We start from the raw sequence: 23,230 nt of genomic DNA on the forward strand, positions 1-23,230 counted from the left end.
TCTTAATATCGAGGGTGAACTATTCAGAAAATTAACGGATATAGTATTGTATATTATTACACATGAAAACGTTTTCACAACTACACTACAATCGGGCTCATGTTCTTATTTATTTTTTGGGGGGCAATTTCTGTCAGAAACATTTTTTATGCCCCTTGGTTAAAATAATTTCTACATTTGTGCAAAAATATATTGGCTACCGTGCATCTGTTTTCCATTTCCTAATTGAATATAGCAGCACTACCGGATGCATTTTTCATTCGATACAGCATGTCACTTCAAAATAAAGTGAGAAAAACTCAGCAGTCACGGTATGTTGTATATTTTGTTAGAATCACTGAAAATATACTCCATTGTGTTATATCGTTATGATGATATCAATTTACCTATATCCTGATATATTCCTCCCCTCTTGTTGGAAAGACCATGTGAGAACAGAGACTGTAAACGCATGTCAGGAGGTCACTTCTCTGTCTTTCAGTAACAACAAACAGGCAGCTGGATCTAAAATCCAATTTAATCAGATCCCATCACTCAGTGTGCATCTTATCCTGTTCATGTTGTCATCCTGTTTCATTCCCCTCGTGAGCATCTCTGTTCTCATTACCGTCTTCATTAGAGTATTAAAGTCATTATGAGGAAACGTAACATCGGAGCACTGTTGTCTGTGAGGCAGACAATTCACCGTTAATGCGGAAGTGGTACAATTTTGCTCCAATATTTGTGCCTCGTGGAAAATTAAGATGATTTCCCCAATACTATGAAACGTCAATACGCAGGGCTGCGCGTAATGATTTTAGTGTGGTTCTCAATCGAGCACCAGAGGTTGTTGTTTGGTGCTCATTTTTTCCACCCCCGACTCACCAAACTCATGTTTGAACTTAGACTTACAGCACGTCTGGGCAAAGTGGGGCCCGCAGGCCAGATCCAGCATGTCCACAGTGTGCAGCCTTTCTGAAGTCAAATTAAAATGTCATGGATGTGCTGCTTTTATTTTGATGTGCACACCCGTCTACAGTGAAAGCGAACAAAAGCGGCAATTTGTCTTCAGTGTTGCCAACTGAAAGAAATTTTATTTTATCATTCCAGCAAGAAGTGCTGGGCGATATGGGGGGGAAAAATATATCACAATAAAAGTCATTTTCAAAAACGGTCGTGATGTACCGCTATCCATCTCTTTATTTCTCTCTCGATCTCTCTCTCTCGCTCTCACTCTCTCTCTTGCTCTCTCTCTTGATCGCTCACTCTCGCGGAGTCTCTGGAACTTATTACACACCTAAGCGTTTTCATAAACGGGCCATTCAGATGCCGAGTACATCTGTGAATGGGACATAGTGTCACTAAGGAGAAAGAGAGTTAATGGTTGCTCGTGAGTCATGAAGACTGAAATGTGTACTTTCTCACTCCTCTGTTTTGTAGCGTAATGGTCAGTTTTTCAACAGTTCGACAATATAGATGTTGACCTCTCGGCTGCTCTATACACTGGGAAACAAGGCTCACCCTCATTTGTAAAAACAAATAAATAAATAAAAATCTGAAACGTACGTTATGACTGTACATAATCTATCAGCAATAGGCTGTATTTATATAATTCATGTAGTGGCCCTAGGTATCAATTTATCAACTGTGGAGATTGTCTAAATTGGGATGAGGCCATTGGACTGAATGTACAAATGCATTTAAATACTCATGTCAAACATTGGATATTTGCAATTCCACAAAACATTACTGCAAAAAAAACACACCTTTCCAGATGTTGCTTTAAAACATACTTCAAAATTTTTTTTAACTCTCATAACTTGAAAGTTATTGCTTTTTGTTCGAGACAGGCCAATCAAAAGTGATTTGCACATATACTTCCAGCAAGGCTTTCTTCACCTCAGATCACACTTTAGGCTTCTTTTTTTTTTTTTTTGGTTCGTATTGAAATGATGTCCCTTTAAACTCCATTGTAAAGTTCAGCTTTACAGATGCCGCATCTGCACTGCAGGCACAGTGTAAAGTACGAATGACCTTCTGCGCGTCACTTGTGGTCTCAGTCATAGAAAAAGGTCATTACAATTACCAACCAGCACCACCTGTTATTTCACTTAGGGCTATTAGTAGGTGGTACAGCACCATTTCCTTGTGCCGAATTTTCTTATTATGGCTGCAACCACGATGAGGCTCAGTCGATTTTACAACTTTGATATCAAGACATTTATTTCAATCTATTCAGATGTGTTTGGCAGTGTCAGTAAATGATGTGATCTCTACATTGTGATGCATCAAAACAAGGTGTGGGAGCGAGTAGTAGGACTGCTTGAGTTGTGACGTCAAGGATGGTACCCAAACACACACACACACACACACACACACACACACACGCGCACACGCACGTGTGTGCAAGCACACACACAAACAGATAGGGAAGTGATCTGTGAGACAGAGGAAATTTGACCTGGAAAAATGCTTTAATCTGCCACTCAAGAACTCGGATGTTTGATCTGGATTTTCGTGTTTACCACTATGTGGGTCTCAGGGAACTGTATGTCGTTTTGCACTTTGCGTCACATTTTTTGCTTTAATCATCATGATGAGGTCACCATTGTGAGATATTAATGTTGGCTCTTCTGTTCTCTCCCACAGGTGTCCCAAGAAAGCAAACCGGTAAGAATCTTGGAGCGCTGCAATGCAAAAGTCCTCTGAGCTTAAACTAAACATGCCCTCCTCCACCCCCACTCAGCTAACGCAGATGCACGCGCACACACACACACACACACACACACACACACACACACACACACACACACACACACACACACACACAGAGGGACAAAGGAGTCCCTCTTCTAAGTGTGGCCCATCACTGCCTTTCACTGTGAGCAGAACACTGGCCTTTCACATTTGGGGCCGGCATAGGCGGCAACAACCATACATGGCCTGCAGAGGTCCAAGCCAGTGCGTGGCCGTGTGGCAACTCTTGTTAGGAAAAAGTCCTTTCTCTGGCCTTGCTCAGCAGAGCGCCACCACGTCCTCTCAGCTGTCACATTATACAGCATGAGACATTCGCTGTGACTCATCCACATTATCGTCAGTGCTGAAGTGAATAATCGCTGCTTCTGTGTGGCAGATTCATTCTTAAACCCTCTCTTAAATCCTGTCTAGCTTGCTGCATCTGCATCATAAGTAACTATTACGATTTCCAGATTTGAAGTATCTAAACACCTTTTATTAACTCTGCTGGAAATTTTGGGTAACGCACCGTCACTCAAGTGCAATTTAAACACTTTTAAATGAAGATGTAAAGCAACCCAAAACCGTGTTTCAGTGGTAACAAACAATTTAATAACCGTTGATCTGTTCATTATTTTGAAGTGAATCAGAGAATCTCTCAACGTTGAAAGAGCTCCTGTTTCCATGCCAGTGTCATATTGAGCACAACAATGCTTCCCGTAGCAGTTGTGCCAGAGCTGACGTCATGTTGTTGTTCAGCCAAATATTCGCCTTTACTGGCTGCTGCCAAGTAGTGCACTCATTTTTTCAGGCTCAACCAAATTATTAATGATATAATAATCGTTTGATTTATTGCTATGGTCATTCTATGTATTAGACTTACATGTATGGAAAAACTGGGGTACCTTTACTGACACTGTAACTTTGGTGTTTATTCTTCTATTCTTCATAGTTTGTCTTGATTAGGGGTCTGCGGTGTATCTGCGGTAGATGGTCAAAATTTGGCATACAGTATAGACTTGGACTCTACTGACCAATTGTGATAGCGCTTGTTGATTACGTCATCACATTTGTCAGAGTATGAAAATGGATTCAAGCTCGTCTGACCGCGGAGCTGCAGGAGCTGCCAGACTCAACGTGCATGTACTTCCAACAGTCATTCCTCCTGCCTGCTTTCACAGCTGCTCAGGAGCTACCGTTGCAATGATAGTCGCGAAGCTAACTTGCCTCACATCAGCGACGAGCAGCAGTTGGCTAGTGAGCTAACTCTGTCATCCCTTTATGCAAAGCGTCTCCCCTAATGAGCTACACTTATTGTCAAATATCGTTAAGACAGTTTGTATCGCAGCATACAGTGAACCTCCTAGGGTTGTAACAAAAAAATATTTGAATCAGAAAATGTTGTTGATGTCAGAGATGCGAATACATTGAATTGAATAGCTCCACTCAAAATGTATACTGAGATACGTATCAAATCGTGTTTTATTAGAGAGGGATATCTTTGAAGGAAATGGCACATTTACAGTACAGACAAGTTCATTGAAATGTATGTAAAAGGACAACAAAAAAGTGATTGCATTATACCCTCTCAAACTGAGCCGTACCATTAGGAATCAATCGACTCGTAAACCCACTGTCTCGAATCGAATATTTCCACTTTCAAATTGAACTGTCTTTGAATCATTTTGCACCCCACATATCAAAAACCGTATCAAATCGTGTTTTGTGGAGAGACGCACACCCCTTAGACCTCCACATCTGGGGGAATCCCCCAAATTCTTTCCCCCGCCCCTGATTCCCCACTTGTTTTCATTTTTTTTTTTCTCTTTTTTTCATGGCTCTCAACTCAACTCACCTTGATTTGTACAGCGCTTTTACAAGAGCCGTAACAATTACTTAAGCTGTGAATCATTCAACATTGTCACTCTTTGCGGTCAGGCCCGGGTGTTCCTTGGTTTCCCCCCTACGATGAAAGGATCCAATTTATACCTTTAAAGATTTGAGGTCATATTGCCCCTGTACCATTTGAATGATTTTCTGTTTTGTTTTTATTTTAGAACCAGCAGCATTCTCAGTAAAGACCACCCCCCGGACAAGAAACCTAAAAGTGACAAAACCTCACTTCCCTCTAATGAGTTTGACCCGACAGGTAATGTCTTACTCATAGGCGAACTATTTTTCTTTCCTTCTGAAATGTATTCTGCCCCTTTTCTCACATTTCATCGCTTCATCTAACTACATTGTTCATAACTGTGTGTCCCATCTTTTTCGCGCTGTGTTGTTCCACAAAACACACGGTCTAAAAAAAGCGTGCGCTGATGACAGTTTGCGCGAGGCAGCTGAGATGCTGAAAGGTTGTGTGTGTTCCGAATGCTCAATGTTGTCTTTGAAAACTTTTGACTAGTGTGGTCTGATCTTATCTGCTCTTGGTCTGAATGTGTTTTGAAAATAGTCTGTCTCTTTCAAATTGATCAAATAGAACACAGTTAGATGGTTCCTGTTACGTTTTAATTTCTTTATCTATGCAGCCGCTTGGGTTGTTTAATGCTTGCTTGGCCCTTGCCATTTTACATCAGGGGGGTGCAACTGTGGAGCCTGTGAAGCTTGGGTGGTCTCAGTGCACATTTAAAAATGCGGACAAAGCCTCTAAACCAGTTACACACTTCAGATTTTTCGGGTTAAGAAAGATTAAAAAATAAACGGTTTGGTATGGTAACACCCTCTGTGGTTTTTGTCAGCCGTCTGCGCAGTGCAACTCAAGCTTCTGTAATCAAAACATCTAAAAAAAGGAAACCTCTTCAATGCATGATGGATTATCCCTGTATGATGCAACAGCACGAGTAGTTTGTGTTCTCTGAAAGTTCCCAACAGTCTCCACTTGCTTGTCTGCCTGTTGGCGGTGCTTCACAGACTAAGAGCCACATTTTAGTTAGCCAGTTGAAAATGCAGTTGCTACAGTGAAGCGGAAATATAAAGCCCTATCAGATTATGTATTTCTCTGTTGTGTATGTGTTCCAGTCAACACAACGATTAAAGGGACTTTTGAAACCAAATTATTCCTCCGAAAGTAAGATTCAGTATCATTAGGCCGATTACCATTTTGACGGTTTTACCATGGATTTCTAATCATGGCATGTGCAATTGCAATCTGATTGGCTGCTTGCAGAGATGAAGACTAAAGATTGCCTCTTTGAAGTTAATGAGGTCGGTTCTAAAAAATAGCACACATATTTATGCATTTATTGTCAACTGAGTACGTTTCTTAATCTAATAATTTAAAAACATACATATACATTGCATTCAATGGAAAATATTGTCCTGTGAAAAACACATTTTTTGGAGGGGTGGGGAGTGATTTAGAATACCTACGTGTTAAAAAGTGACCATTAATACATATAGAATTGGTGTATGTGACACCAAAAAGGCCTACGTGCCAAATGACACGTGTACTATCAAATCCAATGCGACGCCAATCTAATCTGGTTGTAATCTTGGAACAGGCAGACAAGACTGAAGTCCATAAAATACTAAACATCAACAATCTGGACATTTTTTTAAACTCTGCGCGTGTTTGTATTATGTGTATTCAACTGTCCAAAGAGGACGATGCAATCTCAAATCATGAAGTTCAATGTCTGGGTATCCAAGCCATTGTGAAGTGTTCATTTATTTTCGTTTTTTTTTTAGAGATTATTTGTTTCCTTCTCTCATTGTTTTTCTCCCTCATGATTTTCTATTTCGTGTCTTTCCTTTCTCTTGTGTTGGTTTGTGTTCCTTGTGTGTGTGTGTGTGTGTGTGTGTGTATGTGTGTGTGCGTGCGCCATGCTGTCTGCATGGTTGGGGGCTGTGAGCAGAAGCTCTGGTGGTGCAGAAGAGTGGCAGCAGCAGTGTGCTAGCAGAGGGGAAGCCTGAGTCCTGTGGTAAGGTTGCTCTTGCTGGGATGACTGGTGTGACATCTGCACATGCTTTAACATTTTCACAATACATGCTGGTGTGGAAATGCTTTTAGATGAAGACGGCACTTTTGACTCTTACTCAAACTGGATTATTTGGAAGCCTTTCGGCACACGGTGACACCTGGAAATTAGAATGCAACACTGACTGTGCAAAAAGGCAACAGAGAATTGCACAAAAACTTGAATTGCCATCAGCATACCTCACTAGAACACACCAGTTAGTGAGCATCCAAGGATAAACTGCACGTTTTGCCTTTTCTTTACTTTTTGGGTTATTGTTGTTCCCAACCTTGATAAGAGGAGGTAGTAGGAAAAACATCAGAAAAGAAATACATATAATAATAAAGTACAATACAGTTGTACTACTCTGTCACGTCATATTCGTAAAATAGTGGTAGAGGTCAGATTTTGACAAAAAAAAAAAATAATAATATTTTTTTTTTGCCTGAAACGTTTCATGATCCTGGCCACCCTCTGCTCAAATCAGCTCCATCCTTGGTTAAACAGATCACTCAATCCTTCCTCTACAATGAAATTATTAATTTAATATAATATAATCAGTACTGGATTCGGTTCAGTTTTTCATGTTTACTGGAAAAAAATGGCTGAGGCCATTATTTTAGGAAGGTGACAATATTTTGCTGTTATGCCAGCCAAAGAACGATGCGGCAGTAACTTGAGAGTTGAGCGCGTGTAGCCCCGGAGATGAGTCAGCCTCGTGAAGATGAAAAAGTTGGAACAAATTAGAGTCGACTGCAACTTGAATTACACCCTGCTCATTCATCGTTAACATTGGGAGTTTTTCATTTGGAACTGGAATGTGCACCACAAAGCGAGCCATTTTTGTCTTCCTGGGAGACGACTTGCACTTTGTGGCTCCATGTTTTCCACCTCGGCTGTTATTCTTCATCAAAGAGAGTGTTCGATTTGAGGACATAACATCATTGAATAACTCAAATAATTTCTTTAGACACACAAAAAAAAAATAGTCAGAGCAAAATGGCAGGAATCTTTTTTTTTCACACAGACAAATGTTAGTGTCTTCGCACACACTGCTCCCTTTTTATGTTGGCATGATGGCAGCGTCCAAAGTTTGGGGTCATTTCACACTTAAAAAGAAAGATAAAGTGAAAGGATAGACACAGCTGGCGGTGAATTTCAATCACTTTGTTGAACAAACGATAAGAAAGCAAACATATATGATAAGGCGATTCATCACACACACACACGCACAAGTTGTCGATAGCCGGAGTTAATGCCGAGTCACTCATCACGCAGATTGGCTAACGGGTTGTCAAGTTAACAGCCAGCCAATTGTACAAGCCCCTTCACCAGGTGTGTGACAGTAGCGTTGATGAATAAAGCTTCAACAGGGCAATCTGTATTATTTCTCTTCTGCTTATTTGCTTTGGGAATAATTCCAAAACTTTGACAAATCATTTGTCGCAGGACTGCATTTGGGGTTTTTAAGGTCCCCCTGCCCCTTGACCTTCTTATTTTATGATGCATAGGCTTCAGTGTGTTCTACTAGTTTTAAATGTCCAGTAAATGTTTTAGTAAAGGGTGCCAATAACAGATCAGTTCAGGCCTCTGAATAATGCATTATCATAGATGGATTAGTTTGCTCATTGACGATGTCAGCACTCCCACATGTCAGGATTTTTTTAAAAGCCTGACCCATAACACGCTGTTAAGAATGGAACACATGCGTAAGATCAACATCTAGAGGTAAATTCACACCAGCTAGTTTGCCCATATGGCTGAATCACTTTGACACCTCTGCTTTCTACTTTCTCCTTCCCCCTTTTGCCCCCTCAGCCCTGTCTAGAGCTGTGTTGCAACCCCCCCTCCCACCCCCATTCCCATCTCGCCTGGGGCTTTTTGCTTCTCCAAACCTCCCTACATCTATTAGCTCCCATTCCTTCCACTCAACAAACCCCCAACCCACCACTGCCCTTATTGATCCATTCAACTCTGGTTGATGCGACAATGGCGAGGAAATCTCAGCTGCAAAAAGAAATGAGTTCAAGGGTCAGGCTATACACGCCAGGTCACTTTTGAATAGTCTACTTTCTCAGGAAATGGTAAATGGGTTGTCACTTATATTAGCGTTTTTCTACCTTTGGTACTCAAAGCACTTTACACTGTTTCCTCATTTGCATACTGGTGACAGTATTAGGAGCAATTGGGGGTTCAGTATTTTGCTCAAGGACACTTCAATATAGTCTAACATTGTACCACTGATCCATGCCGCCCCCGACAAATAATATTATTTGTTCAAAGCGTGCTTTTTAGTTTGGTGTAGATCCTTCGGAAATTCCTGAGATTGTCTGACTTTTCTGTGCGTTTTGTCCTGTCAGTCCAGTCACTATCACTCAGACGTTAGATAAGCGCTAATCTCCTCTCGCCATGCTAATGACACCATGCATTAAGAACCTAGGAAGATTCGTTTCCCCTTTAAAACAGTGAGAAAACAAGCCGGATTTGTCTGAATCGTAAGATCACTTTCAGACATCCTCCAAACAACAAATGCAAATGTCTTCTCTTGAATTATGTTTAATGAGGGTACTGTATTTAAAAATGAGTTATAATAGCAACTAGCTTCTGAAGCCAATGTCATCTACATCATGATTCATTGCTGCATATGTGAGACAACTCAGAAGAAAAAAAAATAGCATTTCAAATGTGAAGCGAGACCACAGAAAATGTTCCCATTGAAACATTATAAATATGTGACTTTGCATTCACATAATTTTAAAGATTAGTTTTTTTTTCTTTTTCTCCCTATATCATGTCTTTTCTCTCACTTGCAGGTCTGGTCCAGCGATGTGTCATCATTCAGAAAGATGAAAATGGTTTTGGGCTCACAGTCAGTGGGGACAATCCGGTGTTTGTGCAGCTCGTCAAAGAAGGTGACACAAGACTTGACAATTCTCATTATTTTGAAACTATAACTGCCGCAGGGAAGTCGCCGCTGCCGCCACTGACGTCCTTGAGGCGCCGTCGAAGCCGCGGGCTGTCTGTTTGTCTGAGTAGTTACATATGAGCAGCATTATCAGATGGAGTCTTTCAAACAGAGGCCTTGGACTGGATATTTGTGGTCACTCAGTGTGTTGCTAACTGCGAAGGACGATGTGTATTGTTGTTAGGTTACTGAGAGAAAACTGTCATCGCTCTCTTTGTTTGGCTGCTTTTGCTTTCTGAATGAACACTTAAAGAGGCTCACACAGTCCCATCTGGATAATTAAGCATTGTTTTGATGCACTGTACATTAGGGCTTGTATAGACTAGTTGACTAGTCGATAAAGGCCTTGTTGGACTCTTCCTTCAGCTTGACGGGATCCCTTACTGCCGGTGGTGTCCAACAGCGGGTTCGGGGGTTGCCGCCATGACAGGCACCGGTCACACCTTATGGCCACAACTCCGATCGGCCGTGATTTGTTTTGTTTTGTTATTGTACAGCTACACTGAAATATTTTTTCAATTACATCATCTGCGATGAACTGACCTCGATTCGACTTAAATCGATTAGTGCCAATTTAAATAGAAATCTGAAGTCATGCAGCCACACACCACTGATCACCACACAGCAAACTTAAGTATTGTTCATTCGAAAAGTGAAGCAAATCAATGAGGCTTCATTTGAGGCTTCATTTGCGAGCACTTAGGTGTCTCATGCGAGTCAGCAGAAGTAAAACTGTTTCAGCTTGACAGGAGTCGCAATAAACCTGTCTCTTTCTGTATGTGAATCCTTTGTCTGGGGTGGAGCTGTGAAACAGGTCCTTCACAAAACATAAGCAGTGTAGTGATACTCAAATTGCTGCTTTGATCTGCCGGCATAGTTTTTTTTTTGGAATGTTAAGACATTTGTTTAATGCTTTGATTGCCGTGTTTTTGTCAGATGGCGCTGCAATGCGGGCAGGTGTTCAGACAGGAGACAGGATCATCAAGGTAGTGTTTTTATCCGCAACACTTTTCCCTCCTTCACTGTGTGAAACCGATTGTCTTCTTGCCCAATGTCTGAACAGGCTGGATGTTGCCACCTTCTGGGGAGTCATTGCTTTTCCTCAGAGTGGAATGTTTTGTTTCGAAAATTGCATGCCTCTTTCCAACGTAATGCTGATGGTGTGTTTCAGGTTAATGGAACCCTTGTTACACATTCAAACCACATTGAAGTGGTGAAGCTGATCAAATGTAAGTTTTTTTTTTTTTTTTTTTAAACACTCACTGTAGTATTGAAACAGTAATGCTTGAATTAAACTGAATTTCTGCTTATTCTAGCGGGCTCATATGTGGCCCTCACAGTACTGGGCCGCCCTCCGGGTCTTGCCCAGATCCCCCTGTCTGAAGCTGAGTCTGAAATGCTGGGAGTTACTATTTCCTCCCCAAACTCTCCTGCAGCAGAACGCCCGTACAGTCCTCATGACCGCCTCACCTCCACACCTCAATGGGTACTGATCTTACGAATTCCTTAATATGCTTCATGGAGGTACGAAATGAGAGTTCTCAAAGCTTGCGTTGTTTGAACTGTACATCCCTTGCTGTCCAGGCGATGAAGGAAGAGTACGGCCGCAACACCTCCCCGAAACTACTGAAAGACAACCAGGAAGCTAAAACACACATTCCACAGCTGCAGGGTCAGCTCTTCAAGGCCACCGGCGCAACACAGGTAGGACAGATCACACCTACAAACAAACAGTAAGGTATCAAGGGACTTAACGACTTACCAGCAACATCTGGAAGATCTTTGTACGAATCAGTGGAGAGCATTTAGACTCCTGACAAACATTAATCCTCATCTTATTTGAGGATTAGGCTTCTGTGGAAAGCCGCTCTGTCGTGCCCTTAGCGTCTTTATCCACCATGCTACCTAATGTAATCGCTAGGGTTGGTTACTGGCCTGAATGTCTGTTGTAGTGTAAAAAATAGATAGTTTTAAATATTATTATTATTCATTTTTTTCCACATTAAGTCATGATAATTCATATTTTAAGAGCCTATTACAGGGGTGGGCAATCCCAGTCCTGGAGGGCCGCTATCCTGCATGTTTTCCATCTGTCCCTTCTCCAACACACCTGATTCAAATGATCAGATCATAAGCAAGCTCTGTCGAGGCCTGAACAATTGAATCAGGTGTGTTGCAACAGGGACAGATGGAAAACATGCAGGATAGCGGCCCTCCAGGACTGGGATTGCCCCCCCCTGGCCTATTATGTCAAGGGAAGTCAGCCATTGGCACCGGCTTTTTTCCTGACAATAGGATTATTTGAGGTACAGCATTCGTGAATTGATGTCGTTGAATCTCTGAGTAGAGCAGTCCACTATTTGAGCAAATATGGTTTGTTAGGGTGTATTCACACTTGGATTGTTTGGTCCACTTTAAACGGACAGGGGTTTGTTTCTCATGCTGGTCAGGTCCTTTTATGCAGGCGTTCATACACACAATGAATCCTGGTGTGGACCAAACAACCGGACCGAGACCCTCACTTGTTGAGGTGGTTTCGCTGCGCTTCCAAACAGACTCGGTGTGGTTCGTTGCAGGTCTTAAAACAGACCACTGACGATTTGCATATGAGTGATTTTTTGGTCTCAACAAGCCACCACAGCCTGGCATCATGGGAAATATTAGCCCGTAGTGAATGGTGCTTATACGTGAGCCTTTATCTTTTGTTTAGCCACGCCACTGCCAGCATTTGTGGGTCAAAGCAAGCAGCACTCATGCGGGTTACTGCACCCATTCGGCGACGCTGTTTCAAAACATGCATTGAATGAGCTGCTCTTGTCACTGAAAATTATTTTGCAGCTCTAATAACAACAGAAAAATGCAGAGCAAGATTGCAGCACATAGGAACTGCATGTTTTCCTCCATTTCTGGGTTTGTACTTTGGATGCCGCCCTAGTCATTTTTGTCCAATGCAAGCACCGATCGTCACACGCTTCGATGTGTTTAGAATATAGTTCACTTGCAAAAAGTACCGTGTAAATGCGGACCACACAAAAACAAAATGAGGTCCGAAGGTCTTTTCTGGTGAAAATACACCCTTACACACTTGTGCCTCGTGGTCTACATTGCTGTGTTTGTGCCGTCTTATGAAATATTAAGCACCGTCTTTTTCTGTTGTGTTTTTGAAGACGTTTCGCTATGTATCCTGTTGCGATGTGTTTTATTTATTCACAAACAAATGTCTCTGTGGCCGTGTAGGAGGCTGCTCCAGGTGGAGAAGCAGATGATGGTAGCATGTTTGAGACGGAGCGCACTCTCGCAGCGGGAGACCAAAGTGCTGACTTGTCCTGGAGCAGCAGCACACCTGTAAGTTGGTCTCACTGACGACACCAAAAAATAACAACAGTGGAAACGTTTTTTCTTCTCTCTGATTTCAGTGCCTCAATATATGTGCTTCACTATTGATACATAAGGAAATATCGGGTTGATTGTGAGTGGAAAGTTATGTTCCTCTCTACCTCCAGATTTCTGGATTTGGACTCGTCTCTCCAGAGAGTTTTTGCCAGAGGCAGTTGTCCGGCCCAAGTCCAAAGAGCACACCCAGGAACAGCTTCAACTCCTGCCACTCCCCGGGGACGGAAGATGCCACTGATCTGGTACTTTTACATCACATCTCCGCCGTTCACCCAATTCTCTGAGCTTCAGTCTGATTGTCTGACCCCTTTAAGTACAATATAATCTCCACCAACACAGTAGTCAGAAGATTCTTAAAAGAAAGCGCTAAATCTACAATGTAGAACTGTGTTGCCCCTCCCCAGGACTCTTTGTCTCCCACCAACGTCAGCTGTCCCTCCTCTCGTCTCATCTCACATATCATTGGAGCTGAGGATGATTATTTTGATTCTGACCATGAGCAGGTATATTACTATATTGATATTCATCACTTTTTTTTTTAACTGCTGCCCTCCAAAGAATAGATTGTATTACATCTTATTACTCTGTGTCTGTTTTGACATCAGGGTCCATTTCTCTTGCAGACAAATGGCCAGTTTAACCGCTTTACCAGCATTGAGCAGCTCAAATCTCGGCCCGCCCACCTTGCAGCTTTCATGCATCACGTCATCTCTCAATTCGATCCTGCTCCGGTGGTATGACCCTGAACAAATTTTGTTTTGATTCAGTCTGAGATCTTTGTTTGTGTTATTCATTCTTTGTTTTTGTGTGTGTCCCAAGCTGTGCTACCTCTATGCTGACTTGTACAAGCAGACCAACTCCAAAGAGACCAGACGGGTGTTTATGGACCTCCATACCTTCTTCATTGATCGCGGAGCAGTAAGCATTGAACTTTTTCTTCATAGTGAACCCAGGCAGAAAATGATGATGCAGTTTGACTATTGCTATCAGTCTGGGTATTTAACTGTTATCCTTTTTCTTTCAGCACTTGAAAGTGCCAGTTCCGGAATCAATTTCTGCCGATCTTGGTCAGTTCTTCTGCCTTGTCTTTGTTTATACGCAAGAAATGGTGCTCTTTATTTGCTCTTTTAGCTTCAAGTACTTCAGCTGTTTTAATACAAGACTACACTTTGTCATCTGAAGTGCTTTTCACCTGCCGTAGCGCACACTTCCCACCGAAGTGTTTGTCAATGAAAAAGCAACCCAGCATTTCTTTTTTTTTTTTTTTTTTTTTTTTTTACTTCAATTGCCTCTTTTATCTGCACATATCACAAAATGTCGTTTAGGCCTTCAACAAATGTGAAATGTGTGTGTTTACAGATCGGCGGCGGACAGAATTGATCCCCGAGGAAATAAACAGACAACATGTTCAAGCACTGCAGGATTCTTTGCTCCCTGACATTCAGAAGAACCTTGAGGATTTCAGGTAGACTTTGTTCCAATATTGATGTATTTTCCAGAGATTTTTTATTTTTATCAACCCACCCACATTAAATGTTTCTCCATGCAGACAAAAGCGCAGTATGGGCCTAACTGTTGCTGAAGTGGAGTTGGGAAGGCTGGACCAAGAACGTGTGAGAGATCGCGTCACCCTCGAGCGTGAACGCTCTTATGCTGAAAACATCATAACCAAGATAGAGGACATCCTGTAAGTGAAGCAATCAACACAGCAACATGAAAACTCCTTAATAGACTTGGTCATAAACATGAGTGGAAACTCAATGGGGCACTCGGAAATATTTGTCTTTGTAGGGTTACCGCTCAGACGACAGAGGAGGAGAAGTGGTAAGCTGATTGCAATGGTTGGACCACGCACTTTTATGTATTGCACGCATACATAAACAGGATCACTTATGAATTCAATCATTTGTGAAGTAATGCAGTTCATTTTATCGTTATTTCAACATTTGCATTGCAGCACTCATGATTTTTTTTTCTTTCAAAATAAGTACAAGAGAAACCACTTGTGTTTAGAACAAAAAAAATGTAAAAGAAATTGAACAGGCAATAGATACAATATGTTTCGATTAAATAATTTAAAAATGTAAATGATTGAAACTATCCATGGTCCACCATATGTTGGAAGCACTTCCCAGATGGCATGCTGTGACATATGGTGTAATATTGGCTCAAGATCACAAGATCCTGGTTAGGCTGGGTTCACTTTTTTTTTTTCTTCTTCTTCAGCACTACAATGCAGTATGTCATTTATACATACATGAAGCACCTTGGAGTGAGGGTCAAGGAACCCCGCAGCCTAGAGTCAAAACGGGTCAGGATCAACTTTCTTCCTAAAATTAAGGTATGGTCTCTAGCTACGATATTTTTAACAGGACTCCTTTTTACATTGTCCTGACTTTTTCTTTTGCCGTATGAATTCCTTATTAATAGAAAAGCATTAAGACAGAAAAAGATGGCGAAGAGAAGGTGAAGAAGCCCAGGTTTCCTAGTATCCTCGGACCTCAGCGTCGACCGAGCCGCATTGAAGCAGCTTCAGGTGAGATATTAAGAATCACGTGTTCACTTCAAGAAGCCTTTTGAGATTCTGACTGCCCTCTTCTTTGCACAAAGTGGGCAAAGCCCTCGACGGTCGGCCCAAGCCTCAGAAGCAATTGTCTCAGCCTAGTCTTGGGGCCAGCGAACAAACAGACGGGGGTCGTTTAAGAAGCAGCCAATCCAGCGAGGGCTCTGAGCTCACACACCCCACATCGCTGACCACCTCATCTCCTAACAGCACCACCTTCAGCTCCGATGCCAGCCGAGACACAGACTCAGGTAAGCTGACGAACCAGTGAGTTTCAGTAGAAGGAGCGAGTGAGATTTTGTTTTTTTAAATCTTTCTTGACTTTCAGGTGGGACTCCAACTTCAGGCCCCACCAGGCTGAGTGACGGTCTTCAGTCTGACCCCCTCGATGGGTTGGCATACCCTGCATCGCACTTTGACCTTTACAGCCTGGACCAACTCCAAGAGGATGACAGAGAAACTGACAGGTTCTTGAACATTAACAATGGCATCAATTAGCTTTTTACTATTAACACTTGCAGTGATTTGCAGTTGATCAAGTGTCTACGCTAAAGTTCTGCTTCAAAGCTTTGCAAAGATCATTTTTATCTGTGTTATGGCAGTGAGCTGGCAGGAGGAAAGGATGCGTAAAAAGACAGGGATAATGTCCAAATTGTTGGGATAATTTCACACTTAAAAAAGAAAGTGCAGCGTCTACTGCAAAGCAGAACCAACAAACATACTACAACAGCACATCTATGTTGACCAACACAAGATATTGATGTTTTTAATATAGCCCACCTAGTTGAGTAAATGTGTTTTGTTGGAATGTATTATAATTCCCCCTGCACGAGTTGCTAGGTCACTGCTAATTGATCACTCGCCTCTCTGTTCATGTTGTAGAACGCACGAGGGAACACCAAAGGCCATCAGAAGGTGAGGTTATGTTTCTTGCTGTTTAAGAACCAAAACCTAGAAGTGCTTGCAATGAATGGCCCATTTTATTCTCTCTGCAAGGCTCGAGGGATTGGGTCCTATTGATGTCCAGAGTGAGGACGACCAGGGAACAGACTCGGAACATGACCCCCTCAACTGGCAGCAGCTGGTGGGACGCGAGGTTCTAGCAGGTCTCAGGCCTCTTGAAATCAAGAGACAGGAAGTTATCAATGGTGAGGGTGTAGTATTATAAATACGCTGACTCTCTTGATCACAAAAAATAATATTGAACTTCACTTAATGCAGCCCTTGCTATATTTGTTTTTTTTTTCCTACTTGTCTGACATCACCCCGAACACTAGAACCCACCTGGACATGCTCCGGGAAGGATGGAGTAAAACTAATGATTTATTGAGATCACTTTATTTCTGTTCCCTCTCAACATAAGAACTGGCTAAAAAATGTCATACATTGGCAATTACTGTCCTCTAAGGGCATTCACAGTACATAAAACTTATCAACACTGTACAGTATTTTCTCTACATTTTATGCTGCTTCATTTTTTTTGCGTTCTCACATATGTTTCCCTGTACGGACAATCTTAAAAATAACATTTTCAAATTCACAATATCATGAAGTCTCACATCAGTTAATAGATTACTTTATTCTGTATATTATTGTTGAGTCTTGTTGACTCCCCACAAGATCGTTTCACTTACTGCGGAAGCGGAAGTATATTAAAAAAACTGTTAATGGAACCTAAACCACGTAGCAGTTGTCCTATTTATTTTCTTTAATTCACATTTCTAGAGCTGTTTTACACGGAGCGTGCACACGTGCGGATGCTGAGAGTTTTGGATCACGTCTTCTACCAGAAGCTTTCAAAAGATGCCATCCTGCCTCCTGTCGACATCAAAAACATCTTTGCCAACTTGGAGGAGATTCTCCAGCTACATGGTGCGCTCTCTCTCTCTCTCACTCACGCACACACACACACACACACACAAAAAACACCTGCACGCACTCTGACTAACTGCTGCTTTTCAATTCAGTTTCCATTATGGACCAAATGGCAGCAGTTCGGAAGCGAAATGAGTCGTCGGTCATTGATCAGATAGGAGATGACTTGCTGTCCTGGGTGAGTACAGAAATTGCATTGATATGTTTTCGCTTTACAGAACGACCGATTGGGTGAAATTGCTTGACGGCAAAAAAAAAAAAAAACCCAAGGGATTTTTTTTTTTTTTCTCGTGTGGGCATTTTGACAGGATTGAGTACTCAGGAACACAACTATTGGATTTGTTTTCTTTCATTGTTAAATATTTAAACTGTGTATTTGAAAAAAAAAACCATCTTCGGAAAAGGTAATGGTAGCTCATTTCTCAATGAGTGGTCGTGTTAAACGATGACCCACATTTGGCTGACTTAAGCGCATCGCCAAATGAGCGCTGGATGCGATGTAGCTTACCCACATGTCAGGAGGCAAACTTGTCAAAAATGTCTGTACAGGGCATAAGTAGGCTAAACGCTCCCTCCCGAGGGCCTAGTCTGCATGTAAGATGTCTCTGCCACTAGAACTTAAGCCTGGCCCCCTTCTCCGAGTTTCTACTCAATGTGGTGGTTAAACACGATCACCATGGCGACTACCCCTGACCCACATGAACTGAGCCACTGTCTGTCCGTATTTGTCCCTACGCATCTCGGTGTGGGCACTTACAGTTCAGTGGTGGAGAGGAGGAGAAGATCAAGCAAGCCGTGGGCACGTTCTGCAGTAATCAGCCTTTTGCTCTGGAGATCATCAAGACCAAGCAGAAGAAAGACTCGCGCTTCATTTCATTCATCCAGGTAATAAGCCGACATGATCCGTTCATTGTAAACATCGAGGAGGCTTTCAGTATGAATGCTCTCAATTATTCATACAGCCATTTGCATTCGGTGTACTAAAATGGACCCGGTGTGCTTCTCAGGAGGCGCAAAGTAACCAATTGTGCAGGCGACTGCAGCTGAAGGACATTATTCCTGTTGAGATGCTGAGGTTCACCAAGTACCCACTGCTGTTGGACAACATCTCCAAGTACACAGGTCAATCGCACGTGGCTCTTTCACTGCTTTAAGGATGTCACTGTAGAGGAGCACCAATACGTCGATCGCAATCAACCGGTAGCCCACGGACTGGTTGGTCCCAAGTCGACCATGAGGGGTGTAGAGGAAATGGGGGGGGGGGGGGGGGGTCTGTGTGCATGTTATTAATATTACTGGTGTATATTTTTTTTTTTATGTTAGTGCACACTGCACCCTGAGCACCCTATCAGTTTCACTTTCACAAAAAGGTATTAAAAAAATGTAATTAAAAAGCAGGTCACCTTAACTTACTATCTACGTCACCCGGAGTTAGTGGTCAGCAGTCTGCAATTGCAGAGCTGTTGTGATATTTATTATGATTATTATTATTATTATGATTCTCATTCATAGTTTGTTTCATGTACAATTCACCGATGGCGCTGGCAAAGAATGGGAATCCGGAGCACTGTGGGGAAGCATTTTAACGTACGATAGCACTTAACACGCTGCAAAATTGCGTCCCATGCTTCTGCGTCATCTCTCTTGTTCGCAGTGATTTCCTTTTCACAAACTATTGTATCTACTTTTTTTCCTGTTTTGGCTGTTGCTCATTTGGTGCACACGCGCGCGTGTGCGTTAAAGGCTCGATTGCGGGAGGTTGGTTGCTTTAAAAGTCAAAAAAGGTTGGGCACCCTTGCTGTAGAGCATATTCTTCTGGAAACCAATCACATTGTAGGTGGCACCCATAATTTCAAAGTCAACCTTTGTATGGGAGATTATGATTTTAATGGTTCAGGAGCAGCGGTGGATAATTCAACAAATGTCTCCCTCGTTATTTCATGCTATCATCTCGCTCACGCCCATGTTCGTTGCCGTACAGGTCTCCCACTAAGAAAGCACTACAGATAAAATACAAAAAGGTTTTATCCTGTTCTACTCAGAAAGGCGCCCACAAATAAAATGTATTATCATTATTATTATTATTATTATTATTGCCCAGCTGTTTTATTTCCACTGGGCTAATAGGAGGGTGCATGCCAGAGAGGGCGCTATTTCACCCCTAATGTCATATTATTTTTCAGATGATGCAGTGGAGAAGGACAAGGTGAAGCAGGCAGCCGATTGCTGTCGAAAGATCCTCAATCATGTCAACCAGGCTGTTAAAGAATCCGAAGACAAGCAGGTGTTTTTTTTTTCCATTCATCAGACGTTTTCTGTCAGCTTGTGGCTCTTGCTTTGAAAGAAAAAAAACAACTCTTTTCTATATCCCCTACTGCAGAGGCTAGAGGACTATCAGAGAAGACTGGACCTATCTTCTTTGAAGCAGACGGACAACCCAATGATCCTGGAGCTAAAGGTGACATGGCAGTATGAGCCATTTTACTTTTAATAGCCCTTATCTGAGTCCTTAGGTCAAAATGAACTCCTTGCTATAAGGCTGGAGAATATGATTCGTCTTTGCCAAGAGAAATAAAAAAACATACTCAATATAATTTTATACACTGAGGGAGCACAGGAAATGCCTCCTTAACGTAACCTTATCAAAACTGCGCAACTTCTTCACAATGGCAGTGTCACTGCTGGTAAAACTCAACCCATTAGACACTTCTGTTTTGGTTTGCTGCAAAGTTTGAATTGGACCAGTCAGCACTTCACACTAGCATGCAAATAGGTAACTGCTTTTATCCAAAAGGAAAAATGGAGGCGTCTGTTCGTGGAGAGCCACTGATTTGTTTCAAGGGTACGACTCAACCAACAGTTGATTGAAAGATTATCTTTTGGACATTTATTCATCTCTAGGCCAATGTTTGAAGAAATACATTATACTCTTCCAGCATGATGCATATCATGATAATTTTCAAAAAGTTGTTTATTTACTATTATTTACAATCTATTTTCTGGTGTAAATACTTTCAGTTAGTTCAATGAGAACCTTGTCAACAATTGAAACAAAGTAGTGCTTTACGGATACTACAAATAGTAATGATCCGATATTTCTTTTGTGTTTCTCTATCAGAACCTGGATCTAACCAAGAAAACAATGGTGCACGAGGGGCCACTGTCATGGAAAGTGAACAAGGACAAGACCATTGGTTTGTCTTGTAAAATGATAAAAACACACACATTGTCCACCAGCTGATCTCATCTGTCTGCCTGTGTCCTCTCAGAGCTATACACTCTCCTGTTGGAGGACATCCTGGTCCTGCTCCAGAAACAAGATGAGCGTCTCATCCTCAAGTGTCACAGCAAGAACTTGGCGGGAACCGCCGACACCAAGCACATTTTTAGCCCCATCATCAAGCTCAACACTGTGCTGGTGCGCTCGGTGGCTACAGGTTTGCTCGCCGGCCGCCTCTCACAACATAATATGGTGCCCCTCGGAGGAACTTCAGCGTTACTTTTCTTCTTCTCTCCCATCAGACAACAAGTCCTTCTTCGTGCTCTCCATGTCTGACAACGGTGCACAGATCTATGAGCTGATGGCATCCACTGTCTCGGATCAGAGAACGTACGATACTGTTTCATCAATCAGTCTGTGGTTTCTTTGTCCTTATTAGTTCTTGACCACATTGTAATATGTGTTACCGCCACCTCCGGGACTGCAGTTGAATATTATCTACTTCAACTTTAAAAAGAGGCTGAGAATGTATTTCTTTTTTTTTTTAAAACAACTGATTTTACTGTATTATTGTTTCAGGTTGATGTGCTTTTTTCTTTTCATCCACCAGGTGGCAGAATTTGATCACGCAAAGAGCCGAAGCCATGAAAGTCAAACCCCACAGTGTCATACCTTTACCTCAGACAGAGTATGTTTTGTTCATTATCTTAAGTCATTTAATGCCTTGCTCTTAGTTGACAACCTCGTCATATTTTAAACATCAGTGTTGTACTTTTTTTTTTTCCATTTATGACACAGACATTCGTCTAGTAAGTATCATAACATGTATTGTGGCCTTATTTGTTTGCCAGTGGAGAGCGAGATGGTGTGGAGATCATCACAGATGGCGTCTCTCGACTGAGTAAAGACCCAGACCGTACATCCACTGGCAGCACTCAGTCCACAGGTGACGAGGCCCACACCCTTTTTTCACAGCATCACTGTACTCCTTTGGCTAAAGCTTATCACTGACTCTCTTCTCAGATAAAGAGAGCAGTCCGGCTGTGAGGCGTGTGGCTCCGAGCCCTCTTCCCGCTAACAATCCTTTTGAGGCAGGGAATGAAGACGAGGAGGTGGAGGAAGGTTTTGTGGATCCAGAGCTCCCATACCGAGGGACCGAAGATGGCAGCACAGATTCCTTTAATGTGTTTCCCTCTAGAGCGGATGAAGCACTGAAAACATGTAAGCACACCAAAAATACGTTTTCATTTACACTATTGATTTAGCAATAGGCTTAGTATTGTGATCACATTTTCCAGTTTTTTTGTTTCGTACTGCATCACACTGAGTTTTTAATATTTTGACCATACAACAATACTTCTGTGACTCTGACATCAAGAAGGCAGAATTTCAGATCCGCCGGCTCTTATACTAGATCCCGATAGATTGTTGTAAAACGAGTAGATAATATTAATATTATAGTTGATTTAATGTAAAACTATTGCTATATTGCTATCATAAAAACCCTTTAACTGTACATTCAATGTTTCAACTAACATTGTAATATTAAACTATAAACTTGGGTGAGGGCATTCATAAAAGCATGAAGAGATGGTTGCAGCTGGCTAACAAATAATTACTGCAAAGACAGACCCCCCACACCCCCTCAAAAAAACACATGCACACACGCTTAAAGGATCATTAATCATCAATGCATCTAGCGTGTACACTGTCATGAACCCATACCAGAAGTTTATTGTCAGCTACATCCTATTTTGGTAATCTTGGCAAAATAAACGTATGGATCTAATTGATATTGCGCATATTATATTTAAGCAACCAGAAGCATGCATTCAATTTCTTGTTCTGTGGTTTCACCGGTACACTTTTGAGGTGTTATTACCAAAGAAACAGCAAAAGGCCCAAAGGAAAGCAACACACCCTTCAGATGAAGTCTTGAGAGATTTCCAATTTTGTGTCATATTTTTCAGAAAATTGTCATTGAAATCCAAACGGTACGCCTTTGCTTTTGGATGTTACAGGCGATACAATATAGATGAGCTTGAAACTAAAATGACTCTTTTCTTGGCAGTGTCAGCGCTGAAGCAGGTGTTGGTGACACAGCTCATGTCGCAGGAGGCTGTCGAGCGAACCAAGCGGTCCACAGGAGCTCGCCTCCTCAGGACCACCTCGCTGAGGACGCCAATCGAGAAACGTGTGATGGTCCACAACGGCTCGGAGAGGAACAACTCCCAGACGGAGGACCCCACGCAGGACTTGGGCTCCGGCGACACGGGCTTCTTTGATTCCCCCGAAGATTATGGTGAGTGTTCTCGCTCATCTCAGTAACGCTAGCCATAGTGGCGGTGAACTTCACAACAAGCACCAGTTTGGCAGATAGTCAAATGTTCTTTTAAAAAAAAAACGGCCTAACTTTTGCTTCCAGCTGTTTATTGCCGCTCCCAGTTCAAGTTTACTGGAAAACTAAACATGATTTCAAGAGAATGTAGTAGAATCCAATTTTCAAATCGTGAAGGCTGCAATTTGGGGGGGGGGGGGGGGAA

The 23,230-nt window shown here is 42.1% G+C and overlaps 1 protein-coding gene across 6 annotated transcripts in view; it reads left to right on the forward strand.

Moving 5' to 3' along the window:
- arhgef12a (Rho guanine nucleotide exchange factor (GEF) 12a) overlaps positions 1 to 23,230 on the forward strand; it is a 38,553-nt gene that overhangs the window by 12,780 nt on the left and 2,543 nt on the right. For 2 of the 6 annotated variants that reach the window (XM_019887686.1, XM_019887687.1), the window contains exons 2-37: positions 2,629 to 2,649; positions 4,773 to 4,864; positions 6,570 to 6,635; positions 9,485 to 9,583; positions 10,573 to 10,622; positions 10,808 to 10,865; positions 10,953 to 11,122; positions 11,221 to 11,340; positions 12,874 to 12,981; positions 13,140 to 13,271; positions 13,434 to 13,532; positions 13,635 to 13,763; positions 13,849 to 13,947; positions 14,054 to 14,096; positions 14,389 to 14,494; positions 14,579 to 14,716; positions 14,821 to 14,853; positions 15,256 to 15,370; positions 15,460 to 15,565; positions 15,640 to 15,843; positions 15,921 to 16,059; positions 16,475 to 16,507; positions 16,589 to 16,740; positions 17,318 to 17,464; positions 17,560 to 17,645; positions 18,227 to 18,352; positions 18,475 to 18,589; positions 19,651 to 19,751; positions 19,848 to 19,925; positions 20,586 to 20,661; positions 20,737 to 20,904; positions 20,990 to 21,077; positions 21,298 to 21,375; positions 21,539 to 21,633; positions 21,711 to 21,908; positions 22,759 to 22,989. In XM_019887686.1, the coding sequence (XP_019743245.1) occupies positions 2,629 to 2,649; positions 4,773 to 4,864; positions 6,570 to 6,635; positions 9,485 to 9,583; positions 10,573 to 10,622; positions 10,808 to 10,865; positions 10,953 to 11,122; positions 11,221 to 11,340; positions 12,874 to 12,981; positions 13,140 to 13,271; positions 13,434 to 13,532; positions 13,635 to 13,763; positions 13,849 to 13,947; positions 14,054 to 14,096; positions 14,389 to 14,494; positions 14,579 to 14,716; positions 14,821 to 14,853; positions 15,256 to 15,370; positions 15,460 to 15,565; positions 15,640 to 15,843; positions 15,921 to 16,059; positions 16,475 to 16,507; positions 16,589 to 16,740; positions 17,318 to 17,464; positions 17,560 to 17,645; positions 18,227 to 18,352; positions 18,475 to 18,589; positions 19,651 to 19,751; positions 19,848 to 19,925; positions 20,586 to 20,661; positions 20,737 to 20,904; positions 20,990 to 21,077; positions 21,298 to 21,375; positions 21,539 to 21,633; positions 21,711 to 21,908; positions 22,759 to 22,989 (3,899 nt within the window). The remainder of the gene's footprint in view (positions 1 to 2,628; positions 2,650 to 4,772; positions 4,865 to 6,569; positions 6,636 to 9,484; positions 9,584 to 10,572; positions 10,623 to 10,807; positions 10,866 to 10,952; positions 11,123 to 11,220; positions 11,341 to 12,873; positions 12,982 to 13,139; positions 13,272 to 13,433; positions 13,533 to 13,634; positions 13,764 to 13,848; positions 13,948 to 14,053; positions 14,097 to 14,388; positions 14,495 to 14,578; positions 14,717 to 14,820; positions 14,854 to 15,255; positions 15,371 to 15,459; positions 15,566 to 15,639; positions 15,844 to 15,920; positions 16,060 to 16,474; positions 16,508 to 16,588; positions 16,741 to 17,317; positions 17,465 to 17,559; positions 17,646 to 18,226; positions 18,353 to 18,474; positions 18,590 to 19,650; positions 19,752 to 19,847; positions 19,926 to 20,585; positions 20,662 to 20,736; positions 20,905 to 20,989; positions 21,078 to 21,297; positions 21,376 to 21,538; positions 21,634 to 21,710; positions 21,909 to 22,758; positions 22,990 to 23,230) is intronic. The other 4 variants (XM_019887688.1, XM_019887689.1, XM_019887690.1 and 1 more) reach the window with 3 other exon arrangements.

The sequence above is a fragment of the Hippocampus comes genome, unplaced genomic scaffold, assembly GCF_001891065.2.
Source record: "Hippocampus comes isolate QL1 unplaced genomic scaffold, H_comes_QL1_v1.1 scaffold6, whole genome shotgun sequence".
Taxonomy (NCBI): domain Eukaryota; kingdom Metazoa; phylum Chordata; class Actinopteri; order Syngnathiformes; family Syngnathidae; genus Hippocampus; species Hippocampus comes.